Source organism: Brachyhypopomus gauderio, chromosome 2 (assembly GCF_052324685.1).
Source record: "Brachyhypopomus gauderio isolate BG-103 chromosome 2, BGAUD_0.2, whole genome shotgun sequence".
Lineage (NCBI taxonomy): Eukaryota > Metazoa > Chordata > Actinopteri > Gymnotiformes > Hypopomidae > Brachyhypopomus > Brachyhypopomus gauderio.
The window spans coordinates 7,480,073-7,502,436 of NC_135212.1; the positions used below are offsets into that span (position 1 = coordinate 7,480,073).

The following is a 22,364-nucleotide window of genomic DNA, read 5'->3' on the forward strand; positions in this document are numbered from 1 at the left end:
AAACCCTTACGGGGGGGAGGTATTACCCTCGCAGTGGGGGCGTGTTTCCTCAAGCTGCTATTCTTCACATATTCTCTCATTTAACACACTAATATATTGTTTTAGCCATTAAAATGTAACAACTGCCTGTTATGTTCTTAATGACATGCATACTCATGCGTACGTTGAGTTTAATATTTTCATATTTCCACATGATGCCAACATAATACGGGCCAACTGACATTTTGTGAAATGAACCAAAATATTTTTCATAAGTAGAGAACGAACGCATTACACTTTTATATGAAGCCACAGTGCTATATTGTTCAACACCAACAAGCTTGACAAACATGGCCGTAAACTCTTTAGTCAAACTCCTCCTTTCAGTTTCAGCACTGATTTCTGCACATTCCCAGAGTCTGTGTCTGTGTGTTTGTGTGCCAGGACTTCATTTCTTAAAGGGGACATGATTTGAGCGCCACAAAATTGAGTGCAACACCCAGTGAGCTTTTCTTGTCCCCACTTTTCAAATCGAAGTCACGTCGATGATTGCATGCTCCCCTGGCCAGACACTCTGTTCAAGCTCTGTTGAGGTTTTCATCTTCCTCCCAGCATCTCCACGCTTCCTCCTGTACGCCTCCATGGAGTTCGGCCAGTTAGATTGATGGCAAACATTAACTGAATTCCAACCCTTAACAGAAAATTGCACACTGGACATTTTTCAAAATTCACTTAGCTAATACTCAGTAGCAAAAATTAGCACCCATGTACCAAAATACATGTTTAATCAAAAGAAAAATCAATGTACAGAATTCTATTGAAAAATACGTACCACAAAATACATACTGCAAAATACAAACCACAAAATTCACACTGCCCCAATAATGCAGGTCTGTCAGCCCAGCCCATTTTGTTTCATCAGGATGTATTTCTTTGGACACTGCTCCCAGAAATACCCACCCGTCAGTGTTTCGTGGTCACCGCCCAAGAATCACGCAACTCAAAATGGTTTTGAGTTACTAGCATGGTACTGTTCCATGTAGCGTTGATGTGTTGGCTCGCTAACTCCAGCCTCAGTGTGTTACAGTGTGCTTACTGTGCTATAGTACATTCCATACATTAATATACACACATTAACATACAGTACATACATTAATATAATACATGTCTCCAAAAAAAGTAACATCACATTTACACACCTGACTTACATCTTAGTTTCACCTAAGTTATATTTGACTTATATCTGACATATTTCTGAGTCATATTTTGTATACTACAGAACTTGAAATTACCTGTTGTTGCAATTTAAATGTAACTAATGCATTTCAAAGAAAAAACTTAGTCATTTTCTAGCACTTTTCTCAGCAACCCCTCTATTCATGGTCACCATGAAGCCCAAATCCAAAAGCTCTCAATAGACACGTGACTGCTGTTTATTTGAATTACAGTGATTGCAACACTCGGGGTAAAATTGGATTATACAAAGACACAAAGACAAGTATCCTATGTACTACAAGATGTTTCCAAACCAAGTCTATGACAGTTTCAGCTGCAAGTTACATTTCCAGATATTGAAAATTAAAATTTAAATGCAAGCCAAAATTATTCTATTCTTGAATAAATAAATGAGAGAGAGAGAGAAAGAGAGAGCTATAACTTTTAGTCAAGTATTCTGAACCAGTCTTAAATATTTCAGTACTCTGGAATGGAGGGGCCTCGTGAAGGGTATTTGTGAGTGAAATTTTCTCTTTCTTATCTAGTTCATCTTAATGAGAATTCTGCTCTGTAAGGCTCCTTGCTAGAAACTGTTTTGAACCAAGGAGCTAAAGAAACAGAATCTCTTTACAATTTCTTTAAGGTCCATGAACTGAATGAGAACTGAATATTTTGAATTTCCCAAATAAAGTTCCAATGGATTTATTTATTCATTCAATCATTCATTTATATCCATTTATGTATATATATATATATATATATATATATATATATATATATATATATATATATATATACAATATATTCATTATATTTATTTCCATTTATCATTTTGTTAAAATTAACAGCAGGGCGGGGCCTGGTGTGGGGGCATGTTTGGTCAGGTGAGAGGGTGGATCAGGGCGGGGCCTGGTGTGGGGGTGTGTTAGGTCAGGTGAGAGGGTGGATCAGGGCGGGGCCTGGTGTGGGGGCGTGTTAGGTCAGGTGAGAGGGTGGATCAGGGCGGGGCCTGGTGTGGGGGCGTGTTAGGTCAGGTGAGAGGGTGGATCAGGGCGGGGCCTGGTGTGGGGGCGTGTTAGGTCAGGTGAGAGGGTGGATCAGGGCAGGGCCTGGTGTGGGGGCGTGTTAGGTCAGGTGAGAGGGTGGATCAGGGCGGGGCCTGGTGTGGGGGCCTGTTTCCAATATGCCCTTTAATCTTTCTGCAGATTGCATCAGGAGGGTAGATGAAGGGTCCGTCAGGGAGCAGAAGTTTGCGTGTGCAGTGTAGAAAGTAGGAGTGAACATTATTTATTCGTGCACTTATTTATTTAGGGGGTTAAAAGTTCAGCTGAGGTTTGCATTAACGAAGGATGATGCTGCCTCTGCACTGTGTGCAGGGAGCGGCTGGAGTTCTCGCTGGGGTGGTTGTGCTGTTTAGGTCTAATTAAGCTGCTCAAACACCAGATCTCCACAGTACGGTTCTGAAAGGCAGAGCTCCACTTCAAAATAGCGTTTCTGTTTGATCAAAGAAAACGATACTCTAGATCAAAGGACGTTCAAGTGCTTCTCATGTTGTACAAGTGCTCAAAAACAGAAAGACAAAAAAATAAACTTATAAGACGTTCATACGAATCTCTCATCTGGGATCTAGTTCCCATGACATCTGTAGTCACGGAGACCTTAACCCTCAACAAAAGTTGCATTAGTATCTATTACTCTTTAACAGTCTGGCTCAGAAGACCTTGAACACTTCTGTGGTTTGTTTTTCTGCACATTGTGCAAAACCATGATGGGTGTGAGTGAGATAGTGACAGAGAGATATATTTATATTTTATTTATTCCTCCTATTATTATTATTATTATTATTATTATTATTATTATTATTATTATTATTATTTCATGCCAATTACATCACCAATTACCCATGTTTGCATGCAATTACAAATTACAAGTTTTTTATTTCCGTTTTAATAATTTCCTTAATTTTGTAAAAGTTCATTTATGTGGTACTGTAGAACTACTTTGGCAATAATATAAATGAATGTGGTACCATAAGAGGTCTGCCCTGTGCCATAAGAGGTCTGCCCTGTGCCATAAGAGGTCTGCCCTGTGCCATAAGAGGTTTGCCCTGTGCTATAAGAGACCGGCCCTGTGCTTTAAGAGGCCTGCCCTGTGCTATAAAAGGTCTGCCCTGTGCTATAAGAGACCGGCCCTGTGCTTTAAGAGGTCTGCCCTGTGCTATAAGAGGTCTGCCCTGTGCTATAAGAGACCGGCCCTGTGCTATAAGAGGTCTGCCCTGTGCTATAAGAGATCTGTCCTGTGCTATAAGAGATCTGTCCTGTGCCACAAGGGTTTCTAATGTTTTTTTTTTTGCCTGCCAATGTGCTCTGTTAAAGGCTGGGGACAGGTCTGCAAGTGGGAGTTCCTAGTCATTCTGATGGTGTCGAACTTTGCTAGGTCAGTCTGCGTTGCAGGACCAGCAGATTGGAGAGAAGCGTCCAACCAATGAGAGACAGAGAGAGGATTCAAGTTTGTCAGGTTCCTCTTATTTCAATAGAAGATCATTTGTATACATTTGACTTTTTTGGCATTTAGTGGTGCTCTAATCCAGAGTGACTTACACAAGCTTTAACTCGTAGAATGTGTCCTAGTAGGTTAGAGTTCAACATACCATTGAACTAGAATTCGGCTGAAATACATGAATTGATGCTGATATCTAGAAGAAGAGCATAATACATATGAGCTCTATATCAGACAATGAGTGTAACAATAAACAATACCAAACAATACATGCTATATGTTCATGAATACACTGCAAATGCAGAAACGAGCATGGCATGCTAGTGTGGGCGTGGCATGCTGGTGTGGGCGTAGCATGCTTGTGTGAGTGTAGCATGCTTGTATGGGCGTGGCATGCTTGTGTGGGCGTGGCAGAAATCGTTTGCTTTTTTCCTCACCAACGCAGATGGTGACACAGCACAGTTATTGTTCACTATGATGAGAAAAAAGATAATAGTTACCAGTGGTGGACAGTAACTAAGTACATTTAATTCGTTACTGTACTTAAGTAACATTTCCATGTATCTGTACTTTACTCAAGTACTTTTATTTGGTAAGACTTTATACTTTTACTTCACTACATTTCAAAGCGAAAATTTGTACTTTTCACTTCGTTACATTTACAGAAACATCTCAGCCCTTTTTCATTTTTAAATCAACGTTTAATAAAATACCGCTCAGTAAGAGATTAAGATTTGTACGCTAAATGGCTGAGTATCTGACATGGCTGCAACAGATGTCTTCCCCCAACACCCCTGGCCTTAATTAGCCGAAGTGTTTGTATTCCTCGAAAAGAAGAATTATTTGTATTCCTCCTCTGCATTCCGAAGAACACATCACTGTCATAATTTATGAACTCGCTGTCAAACTTGAAAAAACACATCGAAGTAAGTTCACCATTAGATTAGTAGGTTTATATACCCCGGTTAATTATATCACATTGAAGTACACTACATTTAACAGATGCTTTTATCCAAAGCAGTGTGCTAGTCCCCGAATTGCAATCTGTGGAGAAGCTAAGCGCCAGTTTAACACAGGAGACTCCCACATCAAACGTTAAAGCCGGGGACACATACACGCGAATTTGGCCAAGCGAAGTGAACTTCGCAATTTATTCCTATGAGGGAGGCGAAGGCAAGTAAATATGAGCAAAGCAAAATTATTAAAATTATTATTAAAATTATTATTATAAGGTTTGGGGGGCGGGGCGGCGGCATGTGTGTAAAATGTTGGCGGGGGGTGGGGGTGGCGGCAAGTGTAAATTGTTGGACACAAATTAAGTATTATGTCGCGATCGATCGCCAGTGGTTGGCGCCACAGCGAACTAGTAACTCATTGAATCATAGATGTAGATCAGAGGTAAATAAACTAGATTTTTTTTCAGTGTGAGAAATCGGATGTATGTGAAGTGAAGTGCGAGTGAAAACGGTCTCTGGTAAAGACAGTCAATGCGTGTCTCACACTCATTGCGTGAGAGTTGGCAACTCTGATTATTATTATATGAATTATTCGGCCAAGTTTAATATTATGAGTTCAGTAGCTTCTAGCTTCCCTGTCCCGCCATGTGGTGGACAACGTAGAACCTCAGAAAAAGTCTCCCAAGCTAGGACTGAAGTGGCGGGTTCAAAATTATTGTTCTGTTTGGTGGTGAATTATGTTTTCATATTAAACGGTTTGTCCACTTGTCTACCTTTCTAGTGTGAATTATTAATATGGATAAAGTTTGGAGATGAATGTTGTGAGGATAATATAGGCTAGATTTGTGTATTTTGTGTTTGCTAGGCAAATGTAAGGCACTGTTTCCTGTTCACCTTTTGATCGAGTAGGCCTAGGGGTTTTGATGTGACGCTAAGAAAAAAAAGGTTTTTACATTTAATACAGATATTAAATGTTTAAGGCAGATACTTTTGTACTTCTACTCAAGTAAAAAATTGAGGTGAATACTTTTACTTTTACTTGAGTAATATTCAATGCAAGGTAACTGTACTTTTACTCAAGTACATAATTGGTGTACTTCGTCCACCACTGATAGTTACATATTTGTGATATGACAAATTATTTAAATAATTTAAATTATAATTTTTTTTTGTTTGTAATGACATGCCAGGTGAATCTGATTCACATTTAATAGTCACAAAATTATTCTTTCCTCATGAATGTTTTTTAATCAGTTGCATTTAATCAGTAATTGGAAATATATTTCTACAGCATGTTCACGGTTAAAATTCAGTTGTGAGTGATCGGACGTCCTTATGCACACCACCACGCTGTCTCTGTTTGAACCCAAATGGGTTCAGAACTACAGCACTGATGGACTTTCAGAACCACCTCCCCTGCTGTACCTGCAAAGTATAAATGCCACACCCCCTGTCATGTTGATCCCTCCCCCCACTCCCCTGTCGTGCTGATCCACCCCCTGTCGTACTGATCCACCCCCTGTCGTGCTGATCCACTCCCCTGTCGTACTGATCCACCCCCTGTCGTGCTGATCCACCCCCTGTCGTACTGATCTGCCCCCTGTCGTACTGATCCACCCCCTGTCGTACTGATCTGCCCCCTGTCGTACTGATCTGCCCCCTGTCGTACTGATCCACCCCCTGTCGTACTGATCTGCCCCCTTGCACATTTATTTCTGTCCACTGAATTAACAAATTGCAATAAATGTGTGTGCAACAAAATGAGTTAAATGTGGCATTAGTCTGTTTTCAAATGAAATTAGAGCCCTGGACGTTTGACTAATAGAGCAGGTTAGAGAGGGAGGATTGAGCAAGAGAGAAAGAGGGAGGAAAAAAGAGCAAGAGAGAGAGGGAACAAAGAAAAGAGCAAAAGAGATGGAGGAAGGGAAAGAGAAAGGGAGTAAAAAAGGGAGAGAGTCAGAGAAAGAGAGGTAATATCCCAGTGAGTGGACTCAGAGAGCAATGGACCCAGATGTCATTCTCTTATAGATCTCCAAAAGGACCAACAAATTTAAAATCTAAATTTAAAAAATGTATCAAACACAAAAAGTGTGAAGTATAAAATAGATTTAAATATAAAAAAGATTATTATGCTACAGTAGTTAAGACAATTAGCCTATATTGACTGCACTCAGAATAATGGGATATATAACTGTTAATTAGGTAGTTTACTGATGAGGTGATAGTTAATAGATAATGGGGTAGTTAACTGATGATGGGGCAGTTAACTGATAATGGGTAGTTTACTGATAATGGGTAGTTTACTGATGATGGGATAGTTAAGTCATGTTGGGGTAGTTATCTCATGTTGGGGTAGTTATCTCATGTCGGGCTAATTAACTCATGTTGGGGTAGTTAACTGATGATGGCGCAGTTAACTGATGATGGGCAGTTAACTGATTAAGGAGCAGTTAACTGATGGTGGGGTAATTAGAACCCATCAGTTAATTATACCCATTATCAGTTAAAGTGGTTGTATTGTTTATGTGATTCATTGATTGTGTTGCAGTCGTGTTAATTAGAGCCAGAGTTTAAATGAACTGCACCGGTACCTTTAGTTGCGTTTGTCAGAAAGTGAATAAATGGGTCCTGCAGCTCTGTGGCTTTCCATGGCCTTGTGTGTTTTGCCTTGCAGTGTAAAGATGCCTGTGATAATCCCCACGTTAATCCCTGTGGTAATCCCTGCCCCACTAAAGCACTGTTTTAACCCAGGCTTGACCAGGACTGCAGCATAACTCTCTAAAGCTGGTGCTGATCAGACCACCTAAAATCCCCATGTGCGTCTTTACCTTCTGAGGCAATTCATAACCTGTTCATGTTTCCGTCCTCTCTCTCTCTCTCTCTCTCTCTCTCTCTCTCTCTCTCTCTCTCTCTCTCTCTACCTGGTGCATTTGTCATATCTGTTTTCTGTGTTTGTTTTACTGTTGCTTCAGTTCTTATACTAAGAGTATTGGTTTTGTTTCCGTTTATACTAATGTGTCAGTGTGAATGAAGGCACCTCCCGAATCAGCTTGTCTCTCCGTCGTGTCTCTCCTACGCCTCTCTCCTGCGTGTCTCTCCATGGTGTCTCTCCATCGCATCTCTCCTGCGTATCTCTCCATGGTGTCTCTCCATCGCATCTCTCCTGCGTATCTCTCCAGCGCATCTCTCCATCTTATCTCTCCATCATATCTCTCCATCGCGTCTCTCCATCGCATCTCTCCTGCATGTCTCTCCATTGCCTCTCTCCATCGCCTCTCTCCAGCGCATCTCTCCATCGCTTCTCTCCATCGCGTCTCTCCAGCACGTCTCTCCTGTGTGTCTCTCCATCGCCTCTCTCCTGCACGTCTCTCCAGCGCGTCTCTCCATCGGGTCTCTCCAGACCAGCCTGTCCTTCTCGTTCAGGTCAAACAGCCAGGGCAGGGTTGGTTTTGCTCATAAACAGCAGTGGGGCCATGTTTGTTCATGTAAACAAAGGCAGTAATAACAGGCGTCTGATTTTAAGGTGCTGTCTTATGTTATCTGCTGTGTTCTGTCAGTGTTGTACCTTTAGATGTTACAGCGTGAGGTCCCCCCCGACTGCGTAGTGTCTGAGTGGTGATTTTGTTGTTACCCATTTCCCTTTGCTGTGTGTGCACATTGCACTGGTGTCTTTGCTCAGAAGCCACGCTGCTTATCCCTGTACAGCTGAAGCTGTGGAATCTCTCTTACTGTCTCTCTTAGTGTTTCGTTTAGTGTCTCTTTGTGTCTTGCTTACTGTCTCTTAGTGTCTTTCTTACTCTCACTATGTCTCTCTTTGTATTTCTGTGTCTCTTTTACTGTCTCTTAGTGTCTCTTTGTCTCCCTTAGTGTCTCTTACTATCTCTGTGTCTCTCTTTGTGTCTCTTTTTGTGTCTCTTTTTGTGTCTCTTTGTGTCTCTCCTAGTGTGTCTCTTTGTGTGTCTCTTAGTGTCCCTCTGTGTGCTTGTGCCGATCCTCACCTTCTTTGTTTATCTAGCACAGCCATATAAAGCACCCAGGCCTTTGATTGCTGTCAGGAGGCGTCGCTGGTCCTGTCGTCTTGGTGATCTAACCACGGCAAATCCTAGTGTGAGCTGAGAAAGTACAATGCCAGTTAGACGCGACACTTCAAAGCACCCCGTTGCACCAGATCTATCGAATACCAGCCAGGTATCTGAGTGGCTCTTTGTTTTTGTTTTAACACTTGCTGAAGAAAGGTGCAAGCTTTATTCCTCTCGCTCTCACTCTTTCCCTTTCTCTCCCGTTATCTCTCTCTCTCTCGTCTGTAGGTGTTCGGGTTAGTGTAGTGGCAGTGTGTATTTGTGAGCACCAGCAGGCAGATTAGAAGCATTTTTTTTTTGGTATTCCAAATGCAAGAAGGTTTTTGCTGGCAAAAGTAAAATCACAGTTTCTTTTCTGTTCCACTGGGGAGATAACACGTCTAGTAGACACATGAAGACTTGAGCCAATGCAGAAGGAGTGACAAAGGGCTTGTGAGATTTGTTTTATTGACTGATTGAGGCAGTCACCATCCAGACGTCAGATACCCTCCACTGAATGGAGACGCGTGATGGCCTCTGATGTAATCTCCGCTCGCCTGGTGAGAACAAGAATGATTCATTAGACTTTGGAACTTCTGGAAGCGAACGCGAGTTCTTTCCTGTAGACCTTTTGACTGTGTGAAATTCAAACTATTCATCAGTTACTCTTTAAATGTGTTATACTGCAGATGCTTGTAAATACTGAATCTGTGAAACTCTGAATCTGTGAAAGCCCAAAACTAGAACAGTTAAGTGATAATGCGGTTGCACAAATCCTAACAGATTCTTCGGCAGCATGAATAAATATGACATAAATAGAATTATAAACACCACATGCATGAAGTAAAGCAATGTGTTCACTTATAAGAGTGTTTGAGGATGCAGGCACAGAGAGAAGTGGAATTTAAAGACCACGGTGGTCCAGGGTTACCAACACGTAGCAATCCAAAGTACAAAATAATGAACAGGAAATCAAACAAACACAACAATGAAGAAAGAAAACAAACAGGCTAGGACAAACAGCGGGATACTTACAACAGAGAATATAATACTAGAATATCACCTAACCCTAAACCTAGAACATAACCAATGAAACCGAAGCAAAAACCTCATGGAATGAAACCAGGAAGTTGTAACGTTTGAACTATGCAATGACCAACACTGACAATGCAACACTATGGGGATTAAATACACTGTACATGTACACTGTATCAGCCAGACGTGATAGAAGTAAAGCGAAACACGGTAACTAAGGAAACTAGGGAGGGGCAGCATCCCACAATATCTCGGCTGGTTTAGTGTCGGGAATGATTGGACCTAATGTCTCCCGGGCATTGACTGATGTTGCTGATTAAATTTCAAGTTATTTAGACTTTGTCTGACAGATGGAGAGAGATAGGGGGAGATAAGGGGAGAGATGAAGAGAGTGTCTCGTTTCTGACACAAGCACTGCAGACGGGTCAGTAGCTCGTACTGCGGTCCACTGCTGGGGAGGTATCAGTGTTTGTGGTGTGTGTGGATAGGACAAGAGGCAGCTATGAGAACCCATGTGGACTGCTGTGAGTGGGAAGGCCGTAGCCACTCCTACGGTTCTGTAGCTGTGTCCTTGTGACGGGCCAGCAGACACAGTGAGTCCCAACGCCCCATGAGCACACCGTGGCCCATCAGCAGGAGAAAATGCCCTTAGACCACTAGTTTGCGGTTTAAACCCTTGAAGAAAGGCTTTCGGGTCTGAAACATCGGGGCTTCGACGTGTGAGGAACAGACACAGGCGGTGTGAGTGAAGCATGAAGGAAAAGCCGCAGGTACGTTTCTCCTGCCGTGTTTACGCTGTCCTAACAGAACACTGACCAGGCCTGCCACAGTAAGAATGTAAGGATGCACTCAAACACCGGATGCACTCAAACACCGGATGCACTCAAACACCGGATGCACTCAAACACCGGATGCACTCAAACACCGGATGCACTCAAACACCGGATGCACTCGGATGCACTCAAACACCGGATGCACTCAAACACCGGATGCACTCAAACACCGGATGCACTCAAACACCGGATGCACTCAAACACCGGATGCACTCAAACACCGGATGCACTCAAACACCGGATGCACTCAAACACCGGATGAATTCAAACACTGGCCTGTAGGAACACAGGCCACTGCAGCCTGGAGCCCACGGGGTTTCTCTGTCTTCTTGAAGCTCTGTCTCTGAGGCTCTGCCTCCGGCACTCTGACAGGCGTGCAGGTGCCACAGATTAGCATGCGTTTCCTCTCCATCTGGTAGCTTCATCAGGGCTCTGTGATGGATGCAGGACAGCAGACAGCTGCTCAGGCTGTGGGATACTGAGCAAGCAGAGGTGCTGTGGGCCAGACGCAGGGCCTGCCTGTGTTTGATTAGCTTTGTTTGTGTGTCTGTGTATGTGTTTGTATGCACACGTTTGTGCATGTTTGGGTGTGCCATTTTGTTTTTGAATGTGTTTTGGCATGTGTGCTTATGTGTTAAGAGTGCGTGTGTACACACCTGTGTGTGTGTGTGTGCTTGAATGTGTGTGTGTGTGTGTGTGTGTGTGTGTATGTGTGTGTGTGTGTGTATGTGTGTGTTTGTGTTTGTGTGTTTGTGTTTGTGTGGGTTGGTGCCTCTGTGTGTGTCTGTGTGTGTCTGTGTGTGTCTGTGTGTGTCTGTGTGTGTGTGTGTGTGTGTGTGTGTGTGTGTGGTCTGTGCGATATGTGCTACAGTCATCCTGCACAATCTCTTCACTTAACTATGCATCAATCTCCCGCTGAGCTGATAATTGCATTTTTCCTTTTTGCCATGAGCATACACACACACACACACACGCTCTCACACACACTCACACTCGCACTCGCACACGCACACGAACACACACTCACACTCACACACACACACACACACACACACAGACACTCCCGTGCGCGTGCACACACACACAGACATTCCCGCGCGCGTGCACACACACACACACACACACACACACACACACACACACACACACAAACATGGTGCACGCATGGGTACACGTAGGTATAAAAGATGTTTACATGTACAAATGTTCAAATGCACACATATACATACATTTGAACATACACACATATACACACATACACATTCATCTACACATATTCACATGCCTGTATACTAAAACATACACACACACACATGCATATAAACACATGCACACATACACATAAACACATGCCTGTATACTAAAACATATATACACATATTCACATGCCTGTATACTAAAACATATACACACATACACACATATACACATATTCACATGCCTGTATACTAAAACATATACACACATACAGACATATATGCACATGCCTGTATGCAAACTCATATTCACCAACTACAGTCATCTACACTTTTTCCAGCATCTATTTTATTTATTGTCTAATTGGACACAGTTCTGTTTCATTACTCTATTTCATCACTCTTGCTCATTTACTTTATTCCATTTGTACATATTTGTCCAGCCTAACACCCTTGTTTTCAGTAATGGGTATAATATCATGTGTACTTCATATAATTGAAAATCACTCCAGAGCAGATTAATACCCAAAGCATTGTTAATGAGAAATGTTTGGGTCATGTGGTGAATTCTAATCTGTTGCCATCACTCCTGGTTTGCAGTCCTCTCTCTCTCTCTCTCTCTCTCTCTCTCTCTCTCTCTCTCTCTCTCTCTCTCTCTCTCTCTCTCTCTCTCTCTCTCTCTCTCTCTCTCTCTCTCTCTCTCTCTCTCTCTCTCTCTCTCTCTCTGGCAGACACCACTGCCCACCACAACCCTGCTGGGTCCCACTGTCCGACATCCTCTGTCCCTACCTGTGAAGGGGAAGGGGGGGATGGACAGACTACTACTTGTTTGGTGTAGAGAGTTTGGTGGAGAGAGTGTGTGGAAGACCTGCGGGTCACAGGGGTGACAGGGGTGACAGGGGTGACAGGGGTGACAGGGGTGACAGGGGTGACAGGGGTGACAGGCCTGGGGGAACTGGGAGGGGAACAGGGGAGGAGGCTTTAGTGGTAATTACAGCCCCTGTGGGGCAGAGAGACTGGAGAGACTGGAGGGGCCACCACACAGAACTACAGCTGCAGATCTACACACACACACACACACACACACACACACACACACACACACACACACACACACACACACACACACAAACTCTCTCACACAAACTCTCTCACACACACACTCTCACACACTCACACACGCACACTCTCACACACACACTCTCACACACTCGCACATACACACTTTCACACACACTCACACACACTCTCTCTCTCTCTCTCTCTCTCTCTCTCTCTCTCTCTCTCTCTCTCTCTCTCTCTCTCTCTCTCTCTCTCTCTCTCTCTTTGCCCAGCACAGTCAAGAGAGTACCTGTGCTGCAGGAGAGTTTGTGGTTTCACACCCCACCACAGGTCTGGGATCAGGGTTAGCTCCGCCCTCCTTGGCAGATGGTGTGGTGCACTGAGCCACTGTGGTTAATCCAATCTGTTCCACGGGGAAGAACAGAGAGAGTGTGACTGGAATCATACATACTTCACACTGACGTCTCATTCATAGTTTGCACTGATGCTGGAGCATCGCTAATTACTACTAACTACTTTCTACTAACTACCTTGTACTAACGACGAGCTACGATTGTCTACCATCTACTAACTACTGTCTATTAATTACTGTCTACTTTCTACTTTATACCAACTACTATCTACCAACTACGTGGTCTACTCTTTACTACCAACTACACACTGATCTCATCTAATTACTGCCTACTATACTACAATCGTGCCTTACAATTGGTTTTTGGCCACTAAACCATCTTGGGGAGAGGACGTAATGACTAGAAAAGTGATTCACCACAGTCTCCCCTTGTGAGGCAGAAGCATGTGAGTCCTGTAGGCAGCTGATGGCTTCTAGAGTGGGAGGAGCCTCTTCATACCTACTAGAGTGGGAGGAGCCTCTTCATACCATCTCATTGCCACAGCAGCCATGTGTGTGTACAGCACTCAGCACCAACACACAATAAACTAACCCCCAGTTCACCCACCCCAGTGCACTAACCCCCAGTTCACCCATTCCCAGTGCGCCCACACCCAGTTCACTGCACCCACCCCCAGTTCACCCACCCCCAGTGCACTAACCCCCAGTTCACTGCACCCACCCCCAGTTCACCCACCCCCAGTTCACCCACTTCCAGTGCACCCACCCCCAGTGCACCCACCCCCAGTGCACCCACCCCACTGCACCCACACCAGTGCACTAACCCCCAGTGCACCCACCCCCAGTTCACCCACCCCCAGTGCACTAACCCCCAGTTCACTGCACCCACCCCCAGTTCACCCACCCCCAGTGCACCCACACCAGTGCACTAACCCCCAGTGCACCCACCCCCAGTGCACTAACCCCCAGTGCACCCACACCAGTGCACCCACCCCCAGTGCACCCACCCCCAGTTCAAAGACACAGAACATGAGGTACAGACACTCAGAGCACGTGTGAGCATGAACATGAATGTGAAGGACTGGAGGGACATGCAGCGTCAGGGACAGGCTGTGTCAGGGGGACATGCTGTGTCAGGGGAACATGCTGTGTCAGAGACATGTTGTGTCAGGGGGACATGCTGTGTTAGAGACATGTTATGTCAGGGGGACATGCTGCTTTAGGGCTGTTGTAGTGTGGTGCTCATTTATGGGACATCTAATGTCTACCTCCATTCCACAGTCAGGGCATAAGAGAACACTCAGAGCAACAAAGCACTGGTGGATGACCTGTATTCCCACTGAAACACACAGCAACAACTCAAACATCTAGGGGGCCAGTTCATGTGAAACCAGTGGCCACAGTTCAATTACGGAAATTCAGTGCACTTCCCCCTCAGTGTAGACGCTCTTCTACAGACAAGGCAAAACCTGGTAGGGGCTTCATGCCATCACGCGCACCATCCAACCACTGTTGACCCTAAAAGGTTTCAATTAGGTATGAGGCTGTGTCATTATTTAGTCAAAATTTAGATTGAAGTGCACCAGCCTGATTGGAATCACATTCAATTTTCCTGCCAGCTAAATCACACCATTCATTTATTTATTTATTTTGGAACCACAGTGTAATGTTGAGAATGTGATATAAAAATAAGCATCAAAATAAAAAAAAATGCCTCAAACGTGCATTGTGAGCATTGTGTGCTGAAGTGCAGTACACATGCGGTTTATATGAACTAAAGATGATGCTTTCAAATATAATATTTGACTTAAAGTAAAGCCATGGTGTGAGAGACCATATTAAAGTAAAGCCATGGTGTGAGAGACCATATTAACATAGAAGAGCCTGAGATCTAAATGACCAGCAGATGCAGACAGAACAGAGACACAGCAGACAGACAGGACGAAGACACAGGAGACAGACAGGATGAAGACACAGCAGATAGACGGTAGAGACGCAGCAGATAGACGGTACAGAGACACAGCAGACAGACGGTACAGAGACGCAGCAGACAGACAGGACAGAGACGCAGCAGACAGACAGGACGAAGACACAGCAGACAGACAGGACGAAGACACAGCAGACAGACAGGATGAAGACACAGCAGGCAGACAGGACGGAGACACAGCAGACAGACGGGAGGAAGACACAGCAGACAGACGGGAGGGAGACACAGCAGACACAGACAGGACGGAGAGACAGCAGACACAGACAGGACGGAGACACAGACAGGACGGAGAGACAGCAGACAGACAGGACGGAGAGACAGCAGACAGACAGGACGGAGACACAGCAGCCAGACAGGACGGAGACACAGCAGACACAGACAGGACGGAGAGACAGCAGACACAGACAGGACGGAGACACAGACAGGACGGAGACACAGCAGACAGACAGGACGGAGACACAGCAGACAGACAGGACGGAGACACAGCAGACAGACATGACTGTGATCACTCTGCACACTCTACCACTTCCTTATATCATGGCTTCCTAAAACAATCACTTCCTGTCACAGCCATCCTTCCTGCGTTGCTTACGTGCCAGTGGGGAATTCACTTAAATACCCAGGCAAGTTGCTCACAAGGCCAGAAGAGAGACACTGATGTCCCCTGGCAGTGTCTGATCTCAGCCTGGCTAGATTTATGAGGAAAGATTAGACACATTGTTTATAAACGTCAGACTTGTTCAGAGATAATGCTTTGATCCCTGGGTTGTAGTTCTGTTGTCTTTTCTCCCTCTAGACTTTTCTCTTTTTGTGCTCCATCTTTCTCTCTCTCTCCTATCTCTGTCTCTCTCTATCTCTTATCTCTCTCTCTCTCTGTCTCTCCTCTCTCACTATGTTATCCAGCTCTCTCTCACCTTCCCATTTGCCATCATTTTCCCTTCCTTGCCCAATCTCTGCCCTGTTCTTTCCCATTACAAAGCCTATCACACAACTCTGAGTCCTCCCTGGGGTGAACCAGATCCAAGAGCCATATTGATTTCCCTGGACAGCTGTAATAGAGGATGTACTACATGTGACACTGTCCATGGTGCTGAACTAGTGCCCATGTTCAGAACATGGACTTAACATGCTGTCACATTTGTCTTGAGCACGTCAGGCTTTTCTTTAATTGTGCAGGGCACACGTGACTGGAAGCTAGTAAAGATTATTTTGAGCTAAAGCACGCACATGTATATAATCATTCTCAGGAAATAATTCAACTCTCTCGCATGTGATGAAAGAGGCGGGGCACCATCAGGCCCTGCAGACCAGTGGAGTGTTCTAAATGATGCATAGTCAGACTCAGCTGATACTCAAGGGCAGCTGAAGAGAGAAAGAGAGAGGGGTAAAGAGAGGAATGGAGAGGGGGAGAGAGGGAATGAGAGATGGAGAGAGAGAAAAAGGCAAGGGGAGAGTGAGGAGAAAGCAGGGAGGGGGAAAGAGAGGGGGAACGGGAGGGAGATGGAGTGAGAGACAGAGGGAGGTAGAGAAAGACTTGAGAAGACAAACACTCAAGTCAAAATTGCACTAGACCAAATTATGTTTTTTATCTATTTATTTATTTATTTATTTATTGTTGTTTTACTGCCTGGTGTCTTGCTGGTAGACTCTAGTGTACTGTGAAATCACGTGTCTCATAAGAGCGAAGTAATGATGCCCTGTCCTGGATGCCAAATGCTTCAAGGCTAAATGCTTCAAGCACGAGATGTTTGATGCACCCAGACCTGATGTGGACACAGACTGGAATATAGACTATGCTCTAAGTAGACAGCAGGTCTCCCGCAGATGGAAGCATATGTGATTCACTTAACATGTAGGAACAAGGGCTTTTTTACAAAGGGCTTTTAATTGCTTTTCACCTATAATGTGGTCCCCTTGCCTGTTGGAATTTGAGCCCAGTTACTCTCCTGCGAGACGAGTACTGATATAAAACTTCAGGAGTACTAAGTACTGATATAAAACCTCACACTGTGTCTCAAGGTGCTTCAAGCCTTATAGCAGAGTTAAGCTGAAAGGAGAACATGAATAGTGTTGGCTGGCTGGCCTGCTACCGGAGCAGAGAGATGCAGAACGGGCCTTGGGCAGTCCAGACCACGCCCAGCCACTGGCTCTCCAGCCCCAGAACCACGCTCACTGGTACCAGTCATCACACATCATGCAGATGATTGCATGGAATGCATCGAAATGACTGCTTTAATCATCATGTTCTTATTAGCACGCGTAGATGAGCTGAGCAGAGGAGGTGTATGTGAAGTCAGTTCCTGCATTAGGTCACAAACGCAAGTGCCTAAGTGATCTCCATCGTCTCCAGCCTAGGGCTCGTCTTAGTGCTACATTATGACATCATTTAAGGACGTAGAGTTAGTTAAGGCGGCATTAGCCATAGGCGAAATGCACTGATATTAAATTAGCTGCTCTAGTCAGGCATTTGATGAGACATTTTCCATTTCTCTGCTCTGTCTCAGGCTCGCTGAGGGAGGTGGTGTGTGTGTGTGTGTGTGTGTGTGTGTGTGTGTGTGTGTGTGTGTGTGTGTGTGTGTGTGTGTGAGTGTGAGTGTGTGTTATCTGGCTATTCTCCCCCTGCCTCATCTCATACTCCAGATAAGATGAGAAGACATGATAATACAGTAATGGTGACCTGCACGTCTATGTCTGTCTGTTTGAAGTCCTCCCATTAAACCTTCTGATGCAGTTAACATTGATTGTGCCACGCTCCTGCAGAGAGTAGGAGCTTCGTAAAGCAAGACTGGGCTCCTGAAATGTATGCAGCGCTGAAGTGATTGCCTGATAATTACACGTTAGTGCTCGCATTCACTCCCTGGTCAGTCCAATTAACCAATTAGAGATGCTTGTTGATTTGTGTGTGTGCTGATGAGAACTGATGACTTTGTCATGGGACGTATTGACGCAGGCTAAATGCCTCAAGCACTCTTGATTTTGATGAGAGTAACACTAGAGACAGGTTAATGTAATAATAATAACCAACTTTATTAATGAGAAGGATCTAATGGTGATGAGCTTGGTTATTTGAATAAAGCTGTGAGCTCAAAGAGAGATTGAACATTGAGTCTGTTCATGACACAACAGGTGGGTCCCTGTCCCTGTAGGTCCGTGGGCGTGTCCCTGTAGGTCCGTGGGCGTGTCCCTGTAGGTCCGTGGGTGTGCCCCTGTAGGTCCGTGGGCGTGTCCCTGTAGGTCCGTGGGCGTGTCCCTGTAGGTCCGTGGGTGTGTCCCTGTAGGTCTGTGGGTGTGCCTAGCCGTCTGGGCTGTAGTTGTTGAGGATCATGTGTGTATTACTGTATGAGGTCCATAAAGACACTTTCTGAGTATGATGGTAAAAAAAAAACAGGATTAAGTTATAGTTGTTTCTTTCCAGTTTCTCCACAAGTCCTTTTTTGGTGTGAAATGAAGTGTTCCAGACATGATGTCCCAGTAAATTTACACAGTCACAGGATTTAATTGAGCAGTTCTTTACTTTGCCTTGAAGGGGATTATTGAAGTGGTTATTTTCAGCTCAGCATCAATATTACATATCACATACCACAGCAAAAGTATATTAAAGTATATATATATATATATATATATATATATATATATATATATATATATATATATATATATATATATATATATATACTGATAAATTAATAGAGCAGCTATGTAGCTGCTATATGTATTCAATCATTGTGGTGTAATCGTGGTGGTGTAAACTTGGTGGTGTAATTGTGGTGGTGTAATTGTGGTGGTGTAATCGTGGTGGTGTAATTGTGGTGGTGTAATTGTTGCGGTGTAATCGTGGTGGTGTAATCGTGGTGGTGTAATCGTGGTGGTGTAATCGTGGTGGTGTAATTGTGGTGGCGTAATTGTGGTGGTGTAATCGTGGTGGTGTAATCGTGGTGGTGTAATTGTGGTGGTGTAATTGTGGTGGTGTAATCGTGGTGGTGTAATTGTGGTGGCGTAATTGTGGTGGTGTAATTGTGGTGGTGTAATTGTGGTGGTGTAATCGTGGTGGTGTAATCGTGGTGGTGTAATTGTGGTGGCGTAATCGTGGTGGTGTAATCGTGGTGGTGTAATTGTGGTGGTGTAATTGTGGTGGTGTAATTGTGGTGGTGTAATCGTGGTGGTGTAATTGTGGTGGCGTAATTGTGGTGGCGTAATCGTGGTGGTGTAATTGTGGTGGTGTAATCGTGGTGGTGTAATCGTGGTGGTGTAATTGTGGTGGCGTAATTGTGGTGGTGTAATTGTGGTGGTGTAATCGTGGTGGTGTAATTGTTGCGGTGTAATCGTGGTGGTGTAATTGTTGCGGTGTAATCGTGGTGGTGTAATCGTGGTGGTGTAATCGTGGTGGTGTAATTGTTGCGGTGTAATCGTTGGGATGTAATCACTGTGACTGCTGTGGTATAATTGCTATGTTGGAATCATGATGCAGTTGCTGCGGTGCAGGCGTCACGGTGTAATTGGTGTAATGTAACTGTTGTGGTGTAATAATTGTGATGTAATTGTTATGGAGTAATTTTTGTGATGTAATTGTTGTGATGTAATCATTACTTCTGCTGTGCTGGTTAGTTGTTAGTTTTTTCCAGACATTTTAGAGAAGTTAAAATCTGTAGACATCCATGTGCACTGCACCAAACATAATGTGATTTTCAGATTAGAAGAGAGAAGGGAGAGCGTGAGAGAGGTGGAGAGAGGGAGAGGGAGATGGAGAAAGAAAGATTTGCCACTTTTATCACTGTTAATAATTCTGTTAATCGCACTGCCAACAGTTGTTAATTACAGTTTATGCCAATAAAGCTATTTAAATTTAAATTTGAGTTTGAGAGATAAATATTACTTATTATTATTTCAACAATTAATTCACCTCTTTCATTTTCTGATTTTTCATTTTTTGGTGATTTTATGCTCCATTCAGTCACGACAGTAAGTAAGGGCTCGTTGGGGGCTCGTGATGGCTCGTTGGGGGCTCATTTTGGCTCATAAGGTGGTGCTGTCCTTTAGTTTGTTAATTTCTTTGTTAAATGGGGAGTAAGTGTGAGCAAATGCAGTTTGTGAGCTCAGAGAGAGTGAGCAGACTGTGAGTGAACTGTGAATGAGTGTGAGCTATGTGTGAGTGTGAACAGACGATGGTGAGCGAGACCCCTATCCCTGCTTACTCTGTAGAGGACAGATGGCTGATATCTGCCCTACCCAACCAGTGTATGCTGGAGGAACTTCCACACTGTAGCTGCTGTGTTGAAGCTCATTCACTCTCCATCACTTCACACCACATTTCCTCTGTCCTTCCTCTTCTCTGTTCATTTTAAACTGCTGCAGACATTTTGCTAGATGGATGGGTACAGTAAAAGAGCATTAAAGGGTAACAGGCAGAGGTTACGAGAGGTACTAGGCACTTGGCTGCAGGCCACACCCCTCTCCATCGCCATGCCACGCCCCTGTTCCAGGCCACACCCCTCTTCATAGGCCATGCCCCTCAGGCCAGGGTGCCGGAAGACGTGCCCTGACCTGCTCTACAGATGCACAGGTACCGGCTGCCTTGAATGTCCAGTGATTGTGGTGCCTGACTCTCAGCTGGTGATCTGCTGGGCTGTCATATTTGACCCGGTTCAGAGGGCACAAACCCACTAAAGTAGAACTGGAGACTGTTGGATTTGTTTTTGTTCTTGCAGGTTCTTCCAGCACTTGATTTTCCCAGGTTAGCTCATGTGGCCCAGACCTCTGAACCCACAGTCTGATTATTATATACAGCACATCCACACAGCTGTCTGGGTGTTGTACGTGGCACAGTGGTGGTGGGGGTGGGGTGTTTGGCAAGGGTCTGCCTTGTTTCTGACCGTGCGGTCATACTCTGTTACAGGCACCACGGTCATGACCATGACTGCTTTTGATGCTGATGACCCGAACACGGACAACGCCGTTCTGCGCTACATCATAGTGAGACAGCAGCCTGAGAAACCCTCGCCCAACATGTTCTTCATCGATCCGGAGAGGGGCGACATCGTCACCGTCATCTCCCCCTCCCTGCTGGACAGAGAGGTACCCACCCGAGCCCCGTTCCTCTGATACTCCCTGGGCGCTTGGGGAGCACTTGCAGGATCCCATCAAGAGCGGAAGAACGAGACATCATCCTGCAACTGCTTTCATGTGGCTCAGATGGCGTCGGGTGCCGCTAGTCGGCAGGTTCGTTAGCGTATCGTCTGATTTCGTCTCCTCCTTATAGAGCCGAATTGGAAAATGTGTCACTTCTGAGGTTTGACTGCGTCTCAGCGGGTGTAGACGGGTGGAGGTGTCGCACCGTCTTCTGGCTGGATGGGGTTAGCTGCATATGCTAATGAGTGACTGCAGGAAGTGTCTCTCCCTCTTAACAAGAGTGAGACAACAGCGTGATTGCTTCTTCTGGAGGGTGACGAATGTAGGAACATCAGTTCAGCCCGCCGCTGGTACTGCAGTATTAGCTGTTGTCAGACACTTAGAGCATGGTTTAATTGAGGTTACACACATTTAGCCGGCAGTATCGACTGTGTCCGACAAGGCCAGGGAGAACGCAGTCAACTGGGACGATGTGCAGCTGTCATCCACATTAGTGAGTGTGTGTCTGTATTTATGAACGCTCATCAGATTTGAAGGAAAATCCAGGAGCCCTTTAAGTGTAGAAACATTTCTTATTTTGTTTTTGTTTTTTATGTTCAGCTGTGATTATGACGGTGTGGGGGGATGGCTTCAGGAGCTGAAGGGAGTCCAGGAGAGGTCCAGGAGCGGTCCAGGAGAGGGCCTATGTTCTGACTGCTCCTGGTGCACTCTGTTAGCTCCTGAGCTGTTTTAGTCGTGTAAAACCTGGCAGATGTTCAAGGTGATGTCAGGTGTATTAACACGTGTGAAGAGAATGTGTCTGCTATCACGGGAGACATAGAAGGTGTGAGTTACCGAAGGTAAATATCAGAGGTGTGACGGCACGTGTTGTGGCCGCCGCATCCCTCTATAACCCTCACCTTCGGGTCACGGCGCCGGTGCCAGGGAGGCTGTGAACACCGAACCGCGGCAGAACCAACAGCAGCTTCAAGCTAAATTGAGAAATCAATGTTGGCGCAGTCGTCCTCTCACTCCGGTTCTGAGCACAATGTTTTGTCCAGATATGCATTTCTGCCTTCTGTCTGTT

General features: G+C 44.8%; 1 protein-coding gene across 1 annotated transcript in view; it reads left to right on the plus strand.

Annotated features, from left to right (window-relative positions):
* Window positions 1-22,364, plus strand: part of cdh13 (cadherin 13, H-cadherin (heart)) — a 276,068-nt gene that overhangs the window by 169,549 nt on the left and 84,155 nt on the right. Inside the window, exon 8 of the mRNA XM_076985430.1 lies at window positions 21,066-21,244. Coding sequence (XP_076841545.1) covers window positions 21,066-21,244 — 179 coding nt within the window. The remainder of the gene's footprint in view (window positions 1-21,065; window positions 21,245-22,364) is intronic.